The sequence below is a fragment of the Stomoxys calcitrans genome, chromosome 1 (assembly GCF_963082655.1).
Source record: "Stomoxys calcitrans chromosome 1, idStoCalc2.1, whole genome shotgun sequence".
Lineage (NCBI taxonomy): Eukaryota > Metazoa > Arthropoda > Insecta > Diptera > Muscidae > Stomoxys > Stomoxys calcitrans.
The window spans coordinates 240,250,574-240,272,590 of NC_081552.1; the positions used below are offsets into that span (position 1 = coordinate 240,250,574).

The 22,017-nt window shown below is 39.8% G+C and overlaps 1 protein-coding gene across 1 annotated transcript; it reads left to right on the forward strand.

The window, feature by feature from the left end:
* The first annotated feature begins 1,497 nt into the window (after positions 1-1,497).
* Positions 1,498-14,533, forward strand: LOC131994138 (DC-STAMP domain-containing protein 2). Its single transcript, XM_059360490.1, has 11 exons — positions 1,498-2,179; positions 2,242-2,552; positions 7,994-8,254; positions 8,318-8,531; positions 8,603-8,756; positions 8,824-8,992; positions 13,512-13,820; positions 13,885-13,990; positions 14,072-14,146; positions 14,216-14,353; positions 14,418-14,533. Exons 1-11 carry the CDS (start codon positions 1,911-1,913, stop codon positions 14,503-14,505), a joined length of 2,094 nt encoding a protein of 697 aa, XP_059216473.1. The 5' UTR covers positions 1,498-1,910; the 3' UTR covers positions 14,506-14,533.
* Positions 14,534-22,017: the final 7,484 nt, after the last annotated feature.

The following is a 22,017-nucleotide window of genomic DNA, read 5'->3' on the forward strand; positions in this document are numbered from 1 at the left end:
TTCTACTTTAAGTACCTCCTATTTGAGCCCCATATTGCAATGGTCAGCAAATACTTTCTATATGAGTGGTGTTATGGGGGTGGGGTGGCCTCATAAATCCTTTTCGAATATTGATATCGGATTCGTGCTTAACTCTCAAAGGCCTTTCATTTGAACCCCATATTGCTATGGTCGTAAATTTGTCCTTTTTGTGGGAGGTTTTCGGGGAGAGGCGGCCCCCCCCAAACTCTTGGTCCCATATTTGGGTATCAGATTCGTATTCTACACTCAAATACCTTTTATTTAAGCCCCATATTCCCATGGTCAGTAAATAAGTCCAGTTTGGGGGGTGTTTTGGGAAGGGGGTGGACCCCCAGAAACGTGGTCCCACATTTGGATATCAGATTCGTATTCTACTCGCAAAAAGCTTTCATTTGAGTCCCATATTGCCATGCTCGGTAAATATGTCCGATTTAGGGGTGTTTTGGGGCTTGGGGTGGTCCCCCTAGCACTTGGTCCGACAATTGGATATGTGATACGTTTTCTTATCCTAAATACCTTACATTTGAGTCCCATATTGTCGTGATTGGTCTAAATATATGTTTGGTAGGTTTTAGGGTGGGGCGTCACCCCTAGGTACCCCATCCGAAATTTGGATACCAAATTTTTATTTTTAGTGTACTATATGAGAGCACACAAAATTTCGCTAAAATCGCACCACCCCAGATCTGGCGTTTCTGAAAATTAGGGTAAGGGGGAGGGTCCGCCCCCTCCCCCTTCAGACATCAAAGAATGTAGTACCCTATTTTCACCACGCGGTCATTATCTGTGAAAATTTCAAGAAAATCGGTTCAGCCGTTTCTGAGTCTATAAGGTACACACAAACAAACAAACACAAGATGATTTTTATATATAAGATTTTGTCAAAATTTGATTTTCATAGAAAATTCAATCGAAATTTAATTTGCATAGTAAAATTTCGCCGGATTTGAATTTTCACAGAAAATTTCGCTGAATTTTGATTTTCGTAGAAAATATCGTCGAATTTTGATTTCATAGAAACTATGGTCGAATTTAGATTTTCCTGAAAATCTCGTCGAAATGAAAATTTGGTTTCACAGAAAATCTCTTCGAAATTAGAGCTTCATAGAAAATATCGTCGAATTTTGATTTTCATAGAAAATATCGTCAAAATTTTATTTTTGAAGAAAATATCGTCAAAATTTCGCCGAAATTGAATTTTCAGAGAAAACTTCACAGAAATTGAATTTTCACAGGAAATTTCACCGAAATTGAATTTTCACAGAAAATTTCGTCAAAATTTAATTTTTATAGAATATTTTGTCAAAATTTGATTTTCATAGAAAATTCAATCGAAATTTGATTTGCATAGAAAAATTTCGCCGGATTTGAATTTCACAGAAATTTTCGCCGTTGTCGTTGTTTAGCGTTCGAAGCCGTTCAATATAATTTCCAACAGATGCACAAAATCGTGTGCACCATGGAAGTAGTGTGTAATTGTCGCAGTAAAAAAGTCTGTCATTACACGAAAACACATGCCTTGGGAAAAAGTACAGCTAATAGACAGGGTTGTCGAGCGTGGTTAATGTGGTAATTGTATCATAGAGGCGTCTTCCAACCAAAGACGAAACACGTCCCACAGTGGTTAGCGTATGTTGCTATCTCCTCTGGCTTTCATTTTCCATTTGCAAAGAAAACCTCCGATCATTGAGCTCGTCTCGAAGGAGTAACTAACAAAAAATAGTTTATTTTAACCAGAGTTAAGTTAAGAAATTTTACTAACACCAAGTAACCAAAGAGAAGAAAATAAATTTCAATTTTATATACCCCTTGAAGCAAAAATCCATTCACTTGACATTTATTCAGAAAAAAAATTGGTAAACATACATAGTCCTACAACTTCAATCAACATGGCAGCGGAAAAAGAAACTGGACCGCCAACCAATAACCAATCCTACAAAGAAACCTTCTTTGGTCGAATTTTCCAAAGAATCCTTGAAAGTGGCATACCCATAACAAAGGCTCTAAATTACATTCTGGCAGGATATGTACTAGGAACTGCAATAACAATTCTATGGTACAAATTCATGACAAATTCTCAACTGAATACCGGGCGTTGGTCATGTTTGGTGATACTGGGCCTTATAGTCATATTGCTGGCCTACAACAAAGATGTCAGGTGAGTGAATTTCATTTTTCCCACAAGTTTATATTCCATTTAAGCTTTTTTTATTTTTCAAGGTGTGTGGCCACCCTTTCCCTGCCCATTTTATGCAGTTCCAAGGGTCGTTCGGTTATTATTGCCTTGGCATTTTTTCTGGCCGCCACTGGCCCCACCGTTAATATGTTTCACAACATTGATGTTATGGTTTCCAGTTTGAGCTGTGGTCAAATGCAATTAAAAGAGGCCTTAGGCGAAATGTTGGATACTCTAAAAAAGCCTTTGGTATCCATTAAAGAGGCCATACAAAATGCTGTTCAAGATTTGGGAAATGTTTTAAGAAAAGTTCAGGAAGTGATGCTTAATATTCAAGCTTTGATAACTGCGATATGTAAGTGAGGTTTGGTCGATGTAGGAAATTAGAGATGAAAACACAAAATTCTGGAAAAATTAAGTCAATGAAGGGAGTATGGGTCAAGCCCATGAACATTCCACTAAGGAACAGGGGCAAACTTCTCACCTATCAATGAGTGCAGTCCGATTCAAGTTTAAGCTCAATGATAGCCGGGTCCGAACGGCGTGCCACAGTGCGACACCTCTTTGGAGAGAAGTTTTACATGGCATAGTGACTCACAAATGTTGCCAGCATTAGGAGGGGAAAACCACCATTGAAAATTTTTTCTGATGGTCTCGCCAGGATTCGAACCTAGCCGTTCAGCGTCATAGGCGGACATGCTAACCTCTGCGCTATGGTGGCCTCCTATGGGAGGGTCATATTATCAAAAAAATGTCTAAGGTCTCGATAATGAATGGCAACTCAACTTAGGTTGCATTGCCAGAAGATAAAATCATGAAATAACAAGTAAAAGCGTGCTAAGTTCGGACGGGCCGAATCTTGGGACGGGCCGAATCTTGGTGGTGGGCACCATGTATTCTGCTAGAAATTTATATAAAAAAAATTAAGTTGTAGGACATAATTTTATTCTACATACCAAACTGTCAAACCAGCAAAAATTAAAGCTTCTAGGAACCGAACAAAGATAAACGAGAGAACGGTTTACTGGGACCTAATCAGGTTATAGACTGATTTTGGCTGTACTTGGCACAGTTGTTGGAAGTCATAACAAAACATTACATGGAAAATTTCAGCCAAATCGGACAAAAATTGCGGCTTCCAGGGGCTCAAGAAGTCAAATCGGGAGATCGGTTTATATGGGAGCCATATCAGGTTAAAGACCGATTTGGATCGTACTTGGCGCAGTTGTTGGAGGTCATAACAGAATGATATGTGCAAAATTTCAGCCAAATTGAATGAAAACTGCAACTTACAGGGGCTCAAGAAGTCAAATCGTGGGATCGGTGTATATGGGAGCTATATCAGGTTATAGACCGATTCGGACCTTACTTAACATAGTTGTTAGAAGTCATAGGAGAACACTGTGTGCAAAATGTAATCCAAATCGGATGGAAATTGAGGCTTCCAGGGGCTCAAGATGTCAAATCGGGAGATCGATTTATATGGGAGCTTTACAGGGTTATAGACCGATTTAGACCGCACATAACATAACTCTTGGAGGTCATAAGAGAACACCATGTGGAAAATTTAGGCCATATCGGATGAAAATTGTGGCTTCCAGGGGCTTAAGAAGTCAAATCGGGAGATCGGTTTATATGGGTGCTATATCAGGTTATAGACCGATTTGAATCGTACTTCGCACAGTTGTTGAAAGTCACAACAGAACACTATCCTCAAAATTTCAGCCAAATCGGACAAAAATTGTGTCTTCCAGTGGATCAAGAAGTCAAATCGGGAGATCGGTTTATATGGGAGCTATATCAGGTAATAGACCGATTTGGACCGGTCGGACAAAAATTGCTGCTGAAAGGCCTCAAGAAGTCAAATCGGAAGATCGGTTTATATGGGAGCTATATCAGGTTAAAGATAGACCGTTTTGAACCGCACTTGACACAGTTGTTGAAAGTCATAACAAAACATTACATCCAGAATTTCAGCCAAATCGGACAAAATTGTGGCTCCCAGGGGCTCAAGAAGTCAAATCGGGAGATCGGTTTATATGGGAGCTATATCAGATTATAGACCGATTTGGACCGTACTTGGCACAGTTATTGTAAGTCATTAACGCACACTACGTGTGAAATTTCAGCCAAATCGGACAAAAATTGCGGCTTCCAGTGGCTTAAGAAGACAAATCGGGAGATCGGTTAGTTATCGGGAGTTATATCCAAATCTAGACCGATATGGCCCATTTGCAATCCCCAACGATCTACATCAATTAAAAGTATATGTGCTAAATTTCAAGCGGTTAGCGTTACGCGTCGACCGCTATTGTGATTTCGACAGACGGACGGACGGACATGGCTAGATCGAATCAGAATGTCGAGACGATCCAGAATATATATACTTTATGGGGTCTCAGATCAATATTTCGAGGTGTTACAAACGGAATGACTAGATTAGTATACCCCCATCCTATGGTGGTGGGTAAAAAAAATTAGTATAAAGGTTGAAATTTTTATCAGTTTCATTCGATATCAGTGTTTTGAACGTTCAGCTACTAAGTAAATTGTAAAAAATTATACAATACAATACAGAAATGGAAATTTAATTAAAAAATTTCCCCTTTGGCAACTCAACTGAAGTTGGGTTGTAATCCATAATCGTCGTATATATTAAATTGAATTTGTGTTTGTTTGCTTGTGCCGTATAGACTCAAAAACGGCTGAACCCATTACCTTGAAGTTTTCACAGGTTGTGTAGTTTGGTCTGGAAGGATACATAGGCTATAACATTTTTTGATATCGGAAGGGGGGCGGACCCTCTCCCTTACCCCAAAAGTACCACCCAAAAATAAAAGTGGACAGATCGGGACAATATGGGACTCAAATGAAAGATATTGAGGAGTAGAGTAAGAATTTCATATTAAAAATTGGGTGCAAGTAACTGGGGGGCCGCCCCAACCCCAAAACCCCCTAAAATTGTTTTTTTTTTGGACGATCATAACAATATGGGACTCTAATGAAAAGTATTCGTGAGTAGATTGCGAATATGGTCAGGAAAGAGAAATAGGCTTTGTAATTTGTTAATTTCGGAAGCGGGCGGACCCTCCCCCGTTACCCAAAAACACCACCCAATATCAAAAGTGGACCAATCGGGACAATATGGGTATCAGAAGAAAGAACATACAATACGAATATGGTATTAAAATTTGGGTCTAAGTTCCCATCGGGTCGTCCCAACCCTGAAATTCCCCCAAACAGACATATTGGATGTTCATGTCAATATGGACCTCAAAAGAAAGGTATTCGGGAGTAGATTACGAATCTAGCATACAAAATCTGATCGAAATATAGGGTGTTACTCTACCCCCCAAAAACGCCTCAAATGGGCATAGGACCCATCATGACTATATGGGACACGGTTTTTTTTTGTTTGTTCCGTAGAATCAAAAACAAATGAATTGATTTTCTTAAAATTTTCACAGATTGTGTAAGTTTGTCTGAAAGGAAACATAGGCTATATAATTTTTAGATATCGGATTAGGGCGGTCCCTCCCCCTTACCCCAACTACGCCATCCAAAACTAAAAGTTGACCAATAGGCACAATATGGGTATCAAATGAAACGTAATGGAGACTAGAAGACGAATATACAATAGTATTAAAATTTGGGTCCAAGTACCCAGCGGGCCTTCCCCAAAAACACCTCTAAACTGATATATTCGACGTTCATGTCAATATGGGCCTCAAATGAAAAGTATTCGACAGTAGATTACAAACATGGCATACAAAATTAGGTCCAAGTAATGGGAGGTCGCACCACCCCCCAAGTACCCCCAAATGGACATATTAGCCGACCATGTATATATGGGACTTAAATAAAAGGCATTGAAGAGTAGATTACGAATATGACATTAAAATTTGTGTTCAAGTGTAGGTGGCGCTTTTGCTTTCAAAAATAAATCAAATAGGCTTATTGACCCATTATGGGACTTAAATGAAAGGTATTTGAGAGTAGAAAACGAATTTGATATCCAATTTTGGGGCCAAGTGTTTGGGGGTACGCCCTAAAGCACCCCCTAAACTGAACTTAATTTCCGTTAATGGCAATATGGAGCTCAAATCAGCGGTATTTGGGAGTAAAGAAGGAATTTGAAATCTATTTTCAGGGCAAAGTGCCGGTGGCCGCCTCGGTCCCAAAATACCCTCCAAACAGTTCATATTTACCGACTATGGCAATATGGGGTTCACATTAAATGGATTTGGGAGTGCAGCACGAATTTGATTTCCATATTTGAGTCATCCCTTACCCTAATTTTCAAAACCACCAGTTCTCGTTCGAATCGCATTACCAATCTCCGCATTACCGATCTTCGTCCGAATCGCATTACCAATCCCCCCCTCAGGGGTAGTCTAAACCCCGCCAAATGGGTATATAGACCAATCGCGATAATAAAGAGTTAAAAACGAAAGGTGTTTGAGAGAAAAACAAGTAAGATGGTGCTAAGTTCGGCCGGGCCGAATCTTATATACCCTCCACCATTGATCGCATTTCTCGAGTTCCTTGTAGGGGCTCAAGTAGCAAAATCGGGAGATAGGTTTATATGGGAGCTGTATCAAGCTAGTGATCGATTTAGACCATATTAGACGTTGTACAAAATTTCAGCCAAATCGGAAGAGAATTGAGCCCTCTGGAGGCTCAAGAATTCAAGATACCAGATCGGTTTATATGGAAGCTACATCAGGTTCTATACCGATTTACGCCATATTTAGCACAGTTATTGGAAGTCATAACAAAACACCTCATGCAAAATTTCAAGAAGTCAAGCTCCAAGATCGGTTTATGTGACAGCTATACCAGATTATGAACCGATTTGAACCACACTTAGCACAGTTGTTGAAAGTGATACCAAAAAACTACGTGTAAAATTTCAGTTGAATCGGACGAGAATTGCGGCCTCTAGAGGCTCAAGAAGTCAAGACCCAAGATCGGTTTATATGGCAGCTATATCAAAACATGGACCGATTAAAACCATACTTAGCGTAGCTGTTGGAAGTGCTACCAAAACACTACGTGCAAAATTTCAGTTAAATCGGACGAGGATTGCGCCCTCTAGAGGCTCCAGAAGTCAAGACCCATGATCGGTTTATATGGCAGCTATATCAAAACATGGACCAATTTGAGCCATATTGCAGATGTATGTCGATGGGCTTAACTTAACTCACTGCCTCAAATTGCGGCGACATTGGACAAAAAATGCTCCTTTTATGGGCCCAAAGCCTTAAATCGAGAGATCGGTCTATATGGCAGCTATATCCAAATCTGGACCGATCTGGGCCAAATTGAAGAAGGATGTTGAAGAGTCTAACATAACGCACTGTCCCAAATTTCAGCGACATCGGACAATAAATGCGCCTTTTATGGGCCTAAGACCCTAAATAGGAGGGTCGGTCTATATGGCAGCTATATCCAAATCTGAACCGATCTGAGTCAAATTGACGAAGTATAGCAGATCTCCTCTTTGTGGAGAATTTTTTACATGACCATGCATGGCAAATGTCGCTATCATTAAGAGGGGATCATCACCGCTTTAAATTTTGTCCGATGTTATGGCCAGGATTTGAACGCAGGCGTTCAGCGTTATAGGCGGACATTGGCTACAGTGGCACGAATACACATTCAGGGCGAAGTGCCCAAACCCTAAAAAGATATTAGAGAGTTAAAGAAGGCGCAGCGGAGCGGGCCCGGTTCGGCTAGTCCACCTATAAAATGTCTAATTTCGACAAATTTTATTGAACGTTGTGAATTTTTCAGTGTCCGTTATGAAAAATGCCTTTGGCTGGCTGCGAAATATTGTCAGCATGTGCAATAAAGAATTTGGAACACCCTATGAACGTTGCCTGAACATCTCCCGCAATGCCATAGAGGATTGTGAAATAAAACTGGGTCCTGTGAAGGGCTTGTGTCAAGTCACTCACATATTTTCCATGCTTTGTTATCCTTCGAAAATTGTTGACGCCATTTGTGTTCTGGTGGCCTTTGCAAACGAAACCATCATAGACACTGTCATGAAAAGTGAGTAAGAGAAAATTTTATAACAAAAAAATCTACTTAGGCCTCATTTGGCATATTTTTCAGAACTGAAATCATTCAATGCTGAAGTTAGAAAACTTTTTGATGTTTCGATAAACTTTGATCATGATTTTTACTTCAAGACCACCTCTTCTAAGGAACTGAGTGAAATAAGAAGAGACATTATGAGGGATATACGCAAACGTTTGAATACATTTGTTTTGATTTTTGGCTGGTTGGATGTTATCGGTCTTTTGATGTTTGTGCTCATCGTATTGAAGTTAGTGAGATTTTGGAAAAAAATTGGTTTTCATAAAACTCATAAAGTTTTGTTTTCAACTTTCATGTCAGAGCTTTGTATTTTCGCTTAAAGTATATCCACAATCCCGGCTATCAAAATACCTACATCTCCAAGGAGTTTCTGGAAATCGATGATAACCGAAGGAGTCTAAATATGGAAACTGCAATGCCCTTAACCTTTATGGAGAAGTTGAAATATCCACGTGTAAGTTGAATGATTTTGAAAATTTTAGGCTTTTTAATTTCGAAATATTTTTTTGGTTTTTTCTTAGTTGTCCGATTGTCTGCTCACCCGCCAGGAATGGCTGACAATGGCACGTTCGGGTGTATTTTTGACTATATCAAGCATACAATTGTTTTGTATATGCTTTGCAGATTATAGCCTTTTTTGGATATTAGCCATGATTTCGTATTACGGACATAAGGAATTGGGTTTTACAGGTAAAATATTAAAATTTATTGACACAAAATATCATCAAAGCAAGTAAAACAGGCATTAAGTTCGGACGGGCCGAACTTTGGATACCCACCACCTCGGTTGGATGTGTAAACCCCCTTTCGCCACAATCTGGTGCAAATTGGATAACTTATGCAACCAAATTCGGCACGGACATTGAGTGGTCTAATAAATATAAGTCACTGTTGAATTTTGTATTTTTAAATTTCAGCGAAATCGGATAAAAAATAAAGCTTTTATGGGCTTCAGACCCTTTATCGGCAGGTCGCTCTGTATGGAAGCTATATCTTAATATTGTCCGATATAAACCATATTTGGGACGGACAAACCATATTTGGGTCGGGAGACCTAAAACTACCCACTGTTTCAAATTTCAACGAAATCGGGTAATAAATAGAGCTTTTATCGACTTCAGACCCTTTATCGACAGATCGATCAATATCGCAGCTATATCTGAATATAGTCCGATCTGAACCATATTTGGGTCCTATGTTGGGAGGCGTAAAACTACCCACTGTTTCAAATTTCAGTGAAATCGGTTAAAAAATAAAGTTTTTAATGGGCTTCAGACCCTTTATCTGGAGATCGGTCTATATGGCAGCTATATCTAAATATGGTCCGATCTGTACTATATTTGGGTCGAATGTTGAGAAGCTTAAAACTGAGCACAATTCCAAATTTCAGCGAAATCAGATAAAAAATAAAGCTTTCATGGCCCTCAGACTCCTTATCGGGAGATCGGTCTATATGACAGTTATATCTAAATGTAGTCCGATCTGAACCATTTTTGGATCAGATGTCGGGAGGCTTAAAATAACCCACTGTTTTAAATCTCAGCGAAATCGGATAAAAAATAAAGCTTTCATGGGCTTCAGACCCTTTATCGGCAGATCGGTCTATATGGCAGCTATATCTAAATATAGTCCGATCTGAACCATATTTGGGTCGGATGTTGAGAGACTTAAAACTGAGCACAATTCCAAATTTCAGCGAAATCGGGTAATAAATAAAGCTGTTATGGCCTTCAGACCCTTTATCGGCAGATCGGTCTATATGGCTGCTATATCTAAATATAGTCCGATCTGAACCATATTTACGTCAGCTGTCGGGAGGCTTAAAGTAAACAATTGGTGTAAATTTCAGTGAAATCGGGTAATAAATAAAGCTTTCATGGGCTTCAGACCCTTTATCGGCAGATCGGTCTATATGCCAGCTATATCTAAATATAATCCGATTTGCACCATATTTGGGTCGGATATTGAGAGGCTTACAACTGCGCACTATTCTAAATTTCAGCGAAATCGGATAAAAAATAAAGCTTTTATGGCCTTCAGACCCTTTATCGGGAGATCGATCTATATGGTAGCTATATCTAAATATAGTCCGATCTGAACCATATTTACGTCAGATGTCGGGAGGCTTAAAGTAACCTATTGGTGTAAATTTCAATGAAATCGGGTAATAAATAAAGCTTTCATGGGCTTCAGACCCTTTATCGGCAGATCGGTCTATATCGCAGCTATATCTAAATATAATCCGATTTGCACCATATTTTGGTCGGATATTGAGAGGCTTAAAACTGCGCACAATTCCAAATTTCAGCGAAATCGGGTAATAAATAAAGCTGTTATGGCCTTCAGACCCTTTATCGGCAGATCGGTCTATATGGCTGCTATATCTAAATATAGTCCGACCTTCAGACCCTTTATCGGCAGATCGGTCTATATGGCTGCTATATCTAAATATAGTCCGATCTGAACCATATTTACGTCAGATGTCGGGAGGCTTAAAGTAACCTATTGGTGTAAATTTCAATGAAATCGGATAAAAAATAAAGCTTTTATGGCCTTCAGACCCTTTATCGGGAGATCGATCTATATGGTAGCTATATCTAAATATAGTCCGATCTCAACCATATTTGGGTTCGGGAAGCCTTAAACTACTCCCTGTTTCAGATTTCAGCAAAATCGGATGAAAAATAAAATATTTATGGGCATTAGACCCTTTCCCGGAAAATCGATTCCGCCCGATCAAGAACTTGCCAAATTTCAGCTCAATATCTCAATTTTTGAAGGCTCTAGAGTGATTACAACAGACGGACGGATAGAATTTTACGACGATCTTAGAATTTTACGACGATCCGAAATATATATACTTTGTAGTGTCGGAAATTGATATTTCGATGTGTTGCAAACGAAATGACTAAATGAATATGCCCCCTATCCTACGGTGGTGTGAATAATAAGTGCGTGGATGACCGCCCCACCCTACTTACCCCTCAAACTGGACATATTTGTGGATTATGACAAAAAGGGGCTCAAATCTGATCTGATTTGGTTGAAATTTTGCACGACGTCTTTCGCTATGACTCTAACAACTGTGCTAAGTATGGTTCAAAAATCGATCCGTCACCTGATATAGCTGCCATATAAAACGATCTTGAATCCGATTTAGCTGAAATTTTGTACAACGGCTTCTCTTATGACCTTCAACATACGTGTTAATTATGATGCTGAATTTTACACAATGACTTCTACTACGGTCCCCAATTCAATTATGGTCGGAATCGGACTATAACTTGACATTATAGCTCCAAAATCATAGCAATTCTTGTCTTTTATCCCTTGTTTGCTTACAAAGAGATACCAGAAAAAGAACTCGACAAATGCGATCCATGGTGGAGGGTACATAACTTTCGGCCCGGCCGAACTTAGCACGCTTTCACTTGTTCTGTATTGCCTCATTCCTCTGTATGATTTTCATAACCATTTTTAATCGAGGTCTAGGCTCTAACATTTCGCCTTCGTCGGAGTGAAGAAGGCCTGCTTCATTTTATTGGGATTCGTCGACCATTTCGCAGTCTTGTCAGTTCCCTTTCCATGATCCCACGAAAAGTTGACAGAAAATTGCCTCGGACTAGCTGCAAGAAATGTCAGCATTTGCTAAGGACTTCGTTTATAACGAAGTTCCAGATAATCGGCGAGGAGGCGTTCCCTAATAAAAATTAAATGTTGACGGACATTTTTTTCAACCACAAGTAGAGTCACTGTCCTTGTATACTTTTTTATACCATAGGATGGGGGGTATACTAATTTCGTCAATCTGTTTGTAACACCCCGAAATATGCGTCTGAGACCACTTAAAGAATATATATTCTTGATCGCCATGTCCGTCCGTCCGTCTGTCTGTCGAAAGAACGCTAACTTTCGAAGGAGTAAAGCTAGCCGCTTGAAATTTTGCCCAAATACTTTTTATTAGTGTAGGTCGGTTGGTATTGTAAATGGGCCAAATCGGTCCATGATTTGATATAGCTGCCATATAAACCAATCTTGGGTCTTGACTTCTTGAGCCTCTAGAGGGCGCAAATCTCGTCCGATTTGACTGAAATTTTGCACGAGGTCTTTTGCTATGATTTCCAACAACTGTGTTGAGTATGGTTCAAATCGGTTCATAACCTGATATAGCTGCCATATAAACCGATCTTCTTTACCCACTAGAGGGCCCAATTCCTATCCGATTTGGATGAAATTTTGCATGAGTTGTTTTGTTATGACTTCCAACAACTGTGCCAAGTATGGTTTAAATCGGTCTATAACCTGTTATAGCTGTCATAAAAACCGATTTGGGGTCTTGACTTCTTGAGCCTCTAGAGGGCGCAATTCCTTTGCGATTTATCTGAAATTTTGCATGACATGTTTAATTATGTCTTCCAATAACTGTGCCAAGTATGGTTTAAATCGGTCTATAACCTGATATAGCTGCCATGTAAACCGATCTTGAATCTGGACTTCTTTACCCACTAGAGGGCGCAATTCCTATCTGATTTGGATGAAAATTCGCATGAGTTGTTTTGTTATGACTTCCAACAACTGTGCCAAATACGGTTCAAATCGGTCCATAACTCGATATAGCTGTCATTAAAACCGATTTGGGGTTTTGACTTCTTGAGCCTCTAGAGGGCGCAATTCCTTTGCGATTTAGCTGAAATTTTGCATGACGTGTTTAATTATGTCTTCCAATAACTGCCAAGTATGGTTTAAATCGGTCTATAACCTGATATAGCTGCCATATAAACCTATCTTGAATCTGGACTTCTTTACCCACTAGAGGGCGCAATTCCTATCCGATTTGGATGAAATTTTGCATGAGTTGTTTTGTTATGACTTCCAACAACTGTGCCAAATACGGTTCAAATCGGTCCATAACCTGATATAGCTGTCATAAAAATCGATTTGGGGTATTGACTTCTTGAGCCTCTAGAGGGCGCAATTCCTTTGCGATTTAGCTGAAATTTTGCATGAGTTGTTTTGTTATGACTTCCAACAACTGTGTCAAATAAGGTTCAAATCGGTCCATAACCTGATATAGCTGTCATATAAACCGATCTGGGGTCTTGACTTCTTGAGCCTCTAGAGGGCGCAATTCTGGCATCTTTACTTTAAAGATATTCTGTAGACTATATTGAATACTGTATTCTCTAATTCTGCTCATGTTTTTTATTAGTTCCCCCTTACATCACTGTTGAGGTAGAGGGTGGTGGACTTGTTGGTGAAATCTTTGGCGGCATAGTTCATGCCTTTGAGCCGATAGCCCAGAATTTCACAATGGATCCGCGCACATGTTTGCCAATGCCTCGAAAACCCAATTATGGAAAATTCAAATTGATTGTCATGCTGAGCCTGCTGTCCTGGATTTTTTTATTTTGTCAACCGTATGGTCTACGATTGCGACATATCATAATGCGTCTATATTATCCGCATGTAGCTAGACAAAGGGCTATATGGCTGTACAATCGCATTCTAATGAAGAGGAGTAAGTCAATATTTAAATATGATAAAAATGTGTACTAAAGGTAGTTTTTTTTTTTGTATTTAAGTGAGTTTCTTTAAATTGGCTCGTCGCAAGGCTCGAATAAAATTTACCAAAAATAAAGAAGGGGACGATTTTACATTCCTCGATTGGCTCAGAGCTAGAACGGAGAAGTAAGTGAATCACAACTTATGCAATAATTTGATTTACTTAAACTTCAATTTTATGTTCCAATATTTGTTATCATCTTCCAGGAATCGTTTATGGCGATGGCTTTTGGGCGATCGTAACGCGAATAAATGTTTGCTTTGCACCACACCTTTAAATGAGTTGAGTAACTGAAATACAGAAATATTGACTTTTTAACTTTGGATTGTTTTTCTTCCTTATCATTTTAGCATATCACGGGTAAGTTGTGAAACCATTGGCTGCAAAGCTTTGTATTGTAGGAATTGTTATCAAGAATCGAATAATATTTGCTGTATTTGTCACAATCCCATGGAATATGGAGATTTTAGTGATATATCTGAAGTTGAGTAAGTTTTGGGGGACATGTTATTTGGCTTAAGCTTTGATTTTGGGGGTACTTCATTTTTCTAGAGATTCTTCAGATGATCCTGATGCCATGCATATCGATGAAACCGATGATGAATGTTTAATTAAGAAATGGAATGAATTTATTGAATAATTGAGAAAATAAAGAGTTGATATTTTAACCTATTGGGTTGCCCAAGAAGTAATTGCGGATTTTTTAAAAGAAAGTAAATGCATTTTTAATAAAACTTAGAATGAATTTTGCTCAAATATACTTTTTTTACACTTTTTTTCTAAAGCCAGCTAAAAGTAACAGCTGATAACTGACAGAAGAAAGAATGCAATTACAGAATCACAAGCTGTGAAAAAATTTGTCAACGCCGACTATATGAAAAATCCGCAATTACTTTTTGGGCAAATGTATACTAGCACCCAATTTGTACTAACTTTAAAGATTTCAGCCAAAGATGAAGAACAAATCTCCCAATTGTACAAACCTTCATAACCTTTTCTCATTACCACAAAGTTTTGCAGCAGTACGCATTTGCCTGAGTCTAGAGCGACGACCAAGACCTAACATTGCAATGATCTCTAAGGACGCCTGCCAATAACCCAAGGTTATGCTTCTTGAGTCCTAGGATAAGTGGCGTCACTTGATAACTATGCCTTGGCCACCCTGCTACTTATGGCGTGCGGCCTACCAAGCGCCTATCCAATCGAAAACGTCGCACAGTGGAGCGGTCACTGATTTAGTAGAATGAATGGCTATCCATTTCTGGCTATCTCGTCAACCGCCTGCCACCCATAAATGACCCGGAACCCAGCAAAGCCTTGTAAATCTCCTAACCAGTCTCGATCTTACGTGGTTCGATGCAAGAATCTTCAGTGCCACTTAACTCCACTCCTGCCACTCCGCCTGAAAGACGATGAACCAGCCCAGAACCCTATAAGACTCCCTAGTTCAGAAACTCAATGAAGACTTCTACCTCTGAGTCCTTATCCAGTCTGCAACCGTACTGATCGAAAAACAGCCATAGTACCTTGAATGAACTGCAATATTTCATATCAGCCCACGCTCCCCTTGCGCCGTCATCGTAGAAAGCGTTTATTCAAAGTGCTTGCAATAGGGAGGGTTTACTGACTCAGTAGCATAATCGTGACTAGCTTGTCAGCCGCCTCCTTCCTTGACTTCCGTACATGACTTTGGACCCTGCAAATCCTGATAGCCTTCCCCATGGTTCGAAGAATTTTTTTACATCACCTTACCGATATCGGCCAAACATGGCCCAAACCATAGCATTTAGCTTCGCTTGATTCGAATTGGGCATCAGTTTCTACAACGAAATCGTCTCCCTGGCTTTGAGGAACGTTAAAACCTCCACAAAAAAGACGCTTAACTCATCCAGACCAATTTTTAAAGACTCATTGAAGACTTTTGCCCCTGTGTCCTCTCACTATCTACAATAGTTCCTTCCCTGTAAAAAAATGAGTTCCTGATGAATACTGAATATCTTCAGCTCAGAGCTCCCTCTCCAACATCCAATACGTTAATAAGGAAGCACCCCTTTGCTACATAGATCATGGCGCCACATATACTCTGTCCCCAACAGAGTGGAAAAGTCAGACATCCTTAGTCTAAGGGAGATCTTTGTTGACCCACACCTTATACCGCTGGAGATCTCTAATTGGAACCCGTCTACTACGCAGAGGATCTCAATGTTGGTCTCAATGTTAACCCAAAGAAGACTGAAATCTGCCTATTGACGATGAAGACGGAGGTGAGCTAATTTGACACACCATCTGTCTGTCTGTCGAAAGTACGCCAACTTTCGAAGGAGTTAAGCTAGCCGACGGTTGAGATTGTAAATGGGCCATATCGGTCCATGTTTTGATATAGCTACCATATAAACCGATCTTGGATCTTGACTTCTTGAGCCACTAGACGGCACAGTTCTCATCAGATTTGGCTGAAAATCTCTGCTCTGCTAAGCATGGTTCAAATCGGTCCATAACCTGATATAGCTGCCATATAAACCGATCTGGGATCTTGAGTTCTTGAGCCACTAGAGGTGACAATTCTCATCCAATTTGGCTGAAATTCGGCATGACGTGTTTTGTTATGACTTCCAACAACTGTGCTAAGTATGGTTCGAATAGGTCCATAACCTGATATAGCTGCCATATAAACCGATCTGGTATCTTGACTTCTTGAGCCACTAGAGGGCGCAATTCTCATCCGATTTGGCTGAAATTTTGCATGAGGTGTTTTATTGTGACTTCCAACAACTTTACTAAGTATGGTTCAAATAGGTCCATAACCTGATATAGCTGCCATAAAAACCGATCTTGGATCTTGACTTCTTGAGCCACTAGAGGGCGCAATTTTTATCCGATTTGGCTGAAATTCGCATGACGTGTTTCGTTATGACTTCCAACAACTTTGCTAAGTATGGTTCGAATAGGTCCATAACCTGATATAGCTGGCATGACATGTTTCGTTATGAATTCCAACAACTCTGCTAAGTGTGGTTCGAATAGGTCCATAACCAGATATAGCTCCCATATAAACCGATCTTGGATCGTGAATTTTTGAGCCACTAGAGGGCAAAATTCTCATCCGATTTATGACTTCCAACAACTGTGCTAAGTATGGTTCAAATCAGACCATAGCCTGATATAGCTGCCATATAAACCGAACTGGGATCCTGACTTCTTGAGCCACTAGAGGGCGCAATTTTTATCCGATTTGGCTGAAATTCGGCATGACGTGTTTTATTACGACGTCCAACAAATGTGTTAAATATGGTTCAAATCGGTTCACAACCTGATATAGCTGCCATATAAACCGATCTGGTATCTTGAATTTTGAGCCTCTAGAGGGCGTAATTTTTAATCCGATTTGGCTGAAATTTTGTACAACGGCTTCTACAAAGAGATTCAATATACGTGTCAAATATGGTCTGAATCGGTCTATAGCTTGATACAACTCCCATATAAACCGATCTACCTATTTTACTTCTTGAGATCTTAAAGGGCGCAATTCTTATTCGACTTGGCTGAAATTTTACACAATGACTTCTGCTATGGTCTCCAATATACATTTCAATTATGGTCGGAATCGGACCATAACTTGGTATAGCTCCAACAGCATAGCAATTCTTTTCTTTTATCCTTTTATTTGCCTAAAAAGAGATCTTGGGAAAAGAACTCGACAAATGCGATCCATGGTGGAGGGTATATAAGATTATGTTTCTCTGTTTCCGACCTGAAGGCCATAGTAATGATGGGACTTACAACGTCAAAACAAAAAAAACGTCAACACGTAAAGGCATTCAAAGCAAAAACCGTCAAGCGTCAAAAAGCCAAGTTTTGACAAAAAAAATCGTTAAAATGACGTCAAATCGTCTGGTGGCGCACCTGCGCACCACGTTTCCTCGATATTTGACAAGCTGGTGATCTTGGATAGGAAACTGAATTGGAAGTGTCACATTCAGGAGCACTGGGGACTATTCAAGATATACGACGCATAGACATACAGATTAAGTATGAGGCAGCCACTGCGGCTTTTAGATTTGAGGCGATGCGAAAATGGAAAGAGGAAAGGAGCAGGTCATACCATCGCGGTATAATTAAGCCCACGTTAGGAAATCTGGAAAGAATGGAAAAGGTTTTCGAACGAGTACCTAAGACGACACTTGAGGTCGAGTGCGAGCCACTGCTGCCAGTGGCACAGTCTTTGATTGACGGAACTCTGGTATTGCCAGCGGGATCAAAGCTGGAGGACAGAGTGGGCCTGGGGGTCTACATTGAGAACCCTGGGACTGAGATCTGTTTTCGACTTCCTGACCACAGTACGGTACTGCAGGCGGAGATCCGGGAGATCACGAAATGCGTGAGGTGGTGTGGCGTTAGCGCGAGGACGGACATTAAACTAGCCATTAGGGCAATAACTACTAGGATGGTAAGGTCACGAATAGTCTAGGAGTGTAAGAAGGAGATAAATGCCAACTCTAACGTCGGGGAAAAAAGGGGAAATGGGAGAGCCGACGATTTGGCAGTGATGCCTAGAGCACTCCCGTCAATAAACTCGAAAAGCTCGAAGACTTTCGGAGCGACGCAGTCCGAGTTAAAAACGTGGGCGACGAACGCTCATATAATACTGTGGAACAGCGAAATGGTCGGTAGGATGGCGAAAATCCTATGGGGAGATCCAGAATTTTAGAAGACGAGGGTATTACTGAAAGGAAGCAAGAAGAAGGTCAGTATAGCTTTGATGACGGGTCAAAAAGGACTTTTAGCTTACTTATGCTAAATTGGTGCGTCAAGTGATAGCATGTGTAGGGGATGTGGGGAAGATGATGAGACGTTGGAGCATTTCCTATGTCATTGCCTGATATTCGCGGCCAACAGACACCGGTACTTAGGTGGGGATACAATGCCAGACTTGAACCAACTTAGGGGCGTGGAATAGAAAGCAATTTTGTAAGAAGTACGGAATTCCCAACTTAGATTTTTTTTCGAGGTTACTTTTTATACCCACCACCGTAGGATAGGGGGTATATTCATTTAGTCATCCCGTTTGCAACACATTGAAATATCGATTTCCGAACCTAAAAAGTATATACATTTCGGTTCGTCGTAAAATTCTAAGACGATTTAACGATGTCCGTGTGTCTGTTCGTCCTTCTGTTGTAATCACTCTAGAGCCTTCAAAAATTGAGATATTGAGCTGAAATTTGGCACAGATACGTCTTTTCGATGCACGCTGGTTAAGTTCTTGAACGGGTCAAATCGGACCATATTTGGATATATCTGCTATATAGACTGATTTTCCGATAAAGGGTCTAATGCCCATAAATGCTTTATTTTTCATCCGATTTCGCTGAAATTTTAAACAGTGAGTAGTTTTAGGCCTCCCGACATCTGACCCAAATATGGTCTATATCGGACCATATTTATATATAGCTGCCATATATACCGATCTACCGATAAAGGGTCTAAAGCCCATAAAAGCGTTATTTTTTAATCGATATCATTAAAATTTGAAACAGCGAATTATTTTAAGCCTCGCGACTTCTGACCTGAGTATGGTTCAGATCGGACTATGTTCAGATATAGCTGCCATATAGACCGATCTGCCGATAAAGGGTTTGAAGCCCATAAAAGCTTTATTTATTGCCCAATTTCGCTGAAATTTGAAACAGCGAATTATTTTAAGCCTCGCAACATCTGACCTGAGTATGGTTCAGATCGGACTATGTTTAGATATAGCTGCCATATAGACCGATCTGCCGATAAAGGGTTTGAAGCCCATAAAAGCTTTATTTTTTAAATGATTTCGCTGAAATTTGCTACAGTGAGTAGTTTAACGCCTCCCAACATAGGACCCAAATGTGGTTCAGATCAGACTATATTTAAATATAGCCGCCATATAGACTGATCTGCCGATAAAGGGTCCGAAGCCCATTTAAGCTCTGTTTAATACCCGATTTCGCTGAAATTTGAAACAGTGGGTAGTTTTAGCTCTCCCGACATCCGTCCCAAATATGGTTTGGATCGGACTATATATATTGGGTTGCCCAAAAAGTAATTGCGGATTTTTTAAAAGAAAGTAAATGCATTTTTAATAAAACTTAGAATGAACTTTAATCAAATATACTTTTTTTACACTTTTTTTCTAAAGCAAGCTAAAGGTAACAGCTGATAACTGACAGAAGAAAGAATGCAATTACAGAGTCACAAGCTGTGAAAAAATTTGTCAACGCCGACTATATGAAAAATCCGCAATTACTTTCTGGGCAACCCAATAGATATAGCTGCCATAGAGGTATAGCCTATAAAGGGTCTGAAGCTAATAAAAGCTTTATTACTGGCGATTAGGTGTATGGCCATAGTAGCATGGGGCGGATTAATATCCGCACCCTCTTTTCAACCTAATCCAGGCTAACCAACCCGCCAAGTTTTTTCTACAATTCATTCTAAATTGATGTATACTGACAACTTATTAACAGGATTGGAAAACTACGTGACTCCATATCCTAATTGACACATTAATTTTTGGTAAAAGCCATTGTATGCTTCGCCATATGTCACAATTTTGTGCAATTTAAAATTTCATATCATTAATTAACACCCTCTGCTGCAATGGGATTCAATGATTCTTCATCAGTTCAATGAAATTTTAATGGCTTACAAATCCAAACCATCGCAACTATTTTTTTGCCATATTTTCCTCCTCTGCCATTCGCCCAAGATCCCCTTGGTTTAAGTTATGTTCGGCACACGCTTAGTATTATCGAATGACTTCTATTAATGGTGCAAATGTATGGTTAATAAATAGAAAAAGGGACTTAAAACAGCTGCCAATCAGCCCCAGATGAAATCTAAGCAGAGTAGCCTTATGCCACGGATATGTGAAGTGTTATAATTGCTACAAAAACAACAGTTAACATGTTGGTTCGTTTGCCCGTTGCTTTTTTCCTCTAAACAATTCCGGTGATTGTCCGGATGTGGATACAGGCGGACATTGCAGTAGAAGGAGGGATGGATGCACACAGTCAGTTGCAAGAATTCGAGAGGTTTGTATTTCAATTTGTTGATGCAGTTAGAGTTTAAACAATGAATGACAGTGGGATAGCAGTTACAAAAATGCAGAAGAAGAAATGGAAGTAACAATGATTGTCATATATTTTGAAACGTAATATAATGAGGGAACGGCTATACGAAAGAAAACCCCAATGAAATAGCTGCCAAAGGAAAAGTGAAATAAGGCCAAAAAAATCCATATTTCACTGTGAAATAAGTCCCAAATTGTTGGAATCTGTATTTAAGACCTAGTTCATTAGGACTTCCTTCATTTGGGGGTTATTGCCCATTACCGAGGAAAGTCTGCAACATTCGCCAGAATAAGGGATTTGGGGGAGTCATAACCCGTGCTCATGGATTATGGGTTTTGAGTTATGAACAAGTAAAAGCGTGCTAAGTTCGGCCGGGCCGAATCTTTTATACCCTCCACCATGGCTCGCATTTTCGAGTTCTTTTCCCGGCATCTCTTCTTAGGCAAAAAAAAAAAGGATAAAAGAAGAGATCTGCTCTGCTATTAGAGCGATATCAAGATATGGTTCGGTTCGGACTACAATTAAATTTTATGTTGGAGACCTGTGTAGCCAATTCGAATAAGAATTGCGCCCTTTGGGGGCACAAGAAGTAAAATAGAGAGATCGATTTATATGGGAGCTGTATCGGGCTATAGACAGATTCAGGCCATAATAAACAGGTATGTTGATGGTCAAGAGAGGATCCATCGTACAAAATTTCAGGCAAATCGGATAATTATTGCGACCTCTAGAGGCTCAAGAGGTCAATAACCCAGATCGGTTTATATGCCAGCTATATCAGGTTATGAACCGATTTGAACCTTATTTGACACAGTTGTTGAGAGTAAGAATAAAATACGTCACGCAAAATTTCAGCCAAATCGGATAGGAATTGCGCCCTCTAGAAGCTCAAGAAGTCAAGACCCAAGATCGGCTTATATGACAGCTATATCGGGTTATGGAACCATTAGAACCATACTTGGCACAGTTGTTGGATATCATAACAAAATACTTCGTGCAAAAATTCATTCAAATCGGACGAGATTTGCGCCCTCTAGAGGCTCAAGAAG

Coding starts and splice junctions, on each gene's coding strand:
- LOC131994138 (XM_059360490.1), top strand. CDS start 1,911: ATGGCAGCGGAAAAAGAAACTGGACCGCCAACCAATAACCAATCCTAC. Junction 2,180..2,241: donor GCCTACAACAAAGATGTCAG/GTGAGTGAATTT, acceptor TTATTTTTCAAG/GTGTGTGGCCACCCTTTCCC. Junction 14,147..14,215: donor TGCACCACACCTTTAAATGA/GTTGAGTAACTG, acceptor TTATCATTTTAG/CATATCACGGGTAAGTTGTG.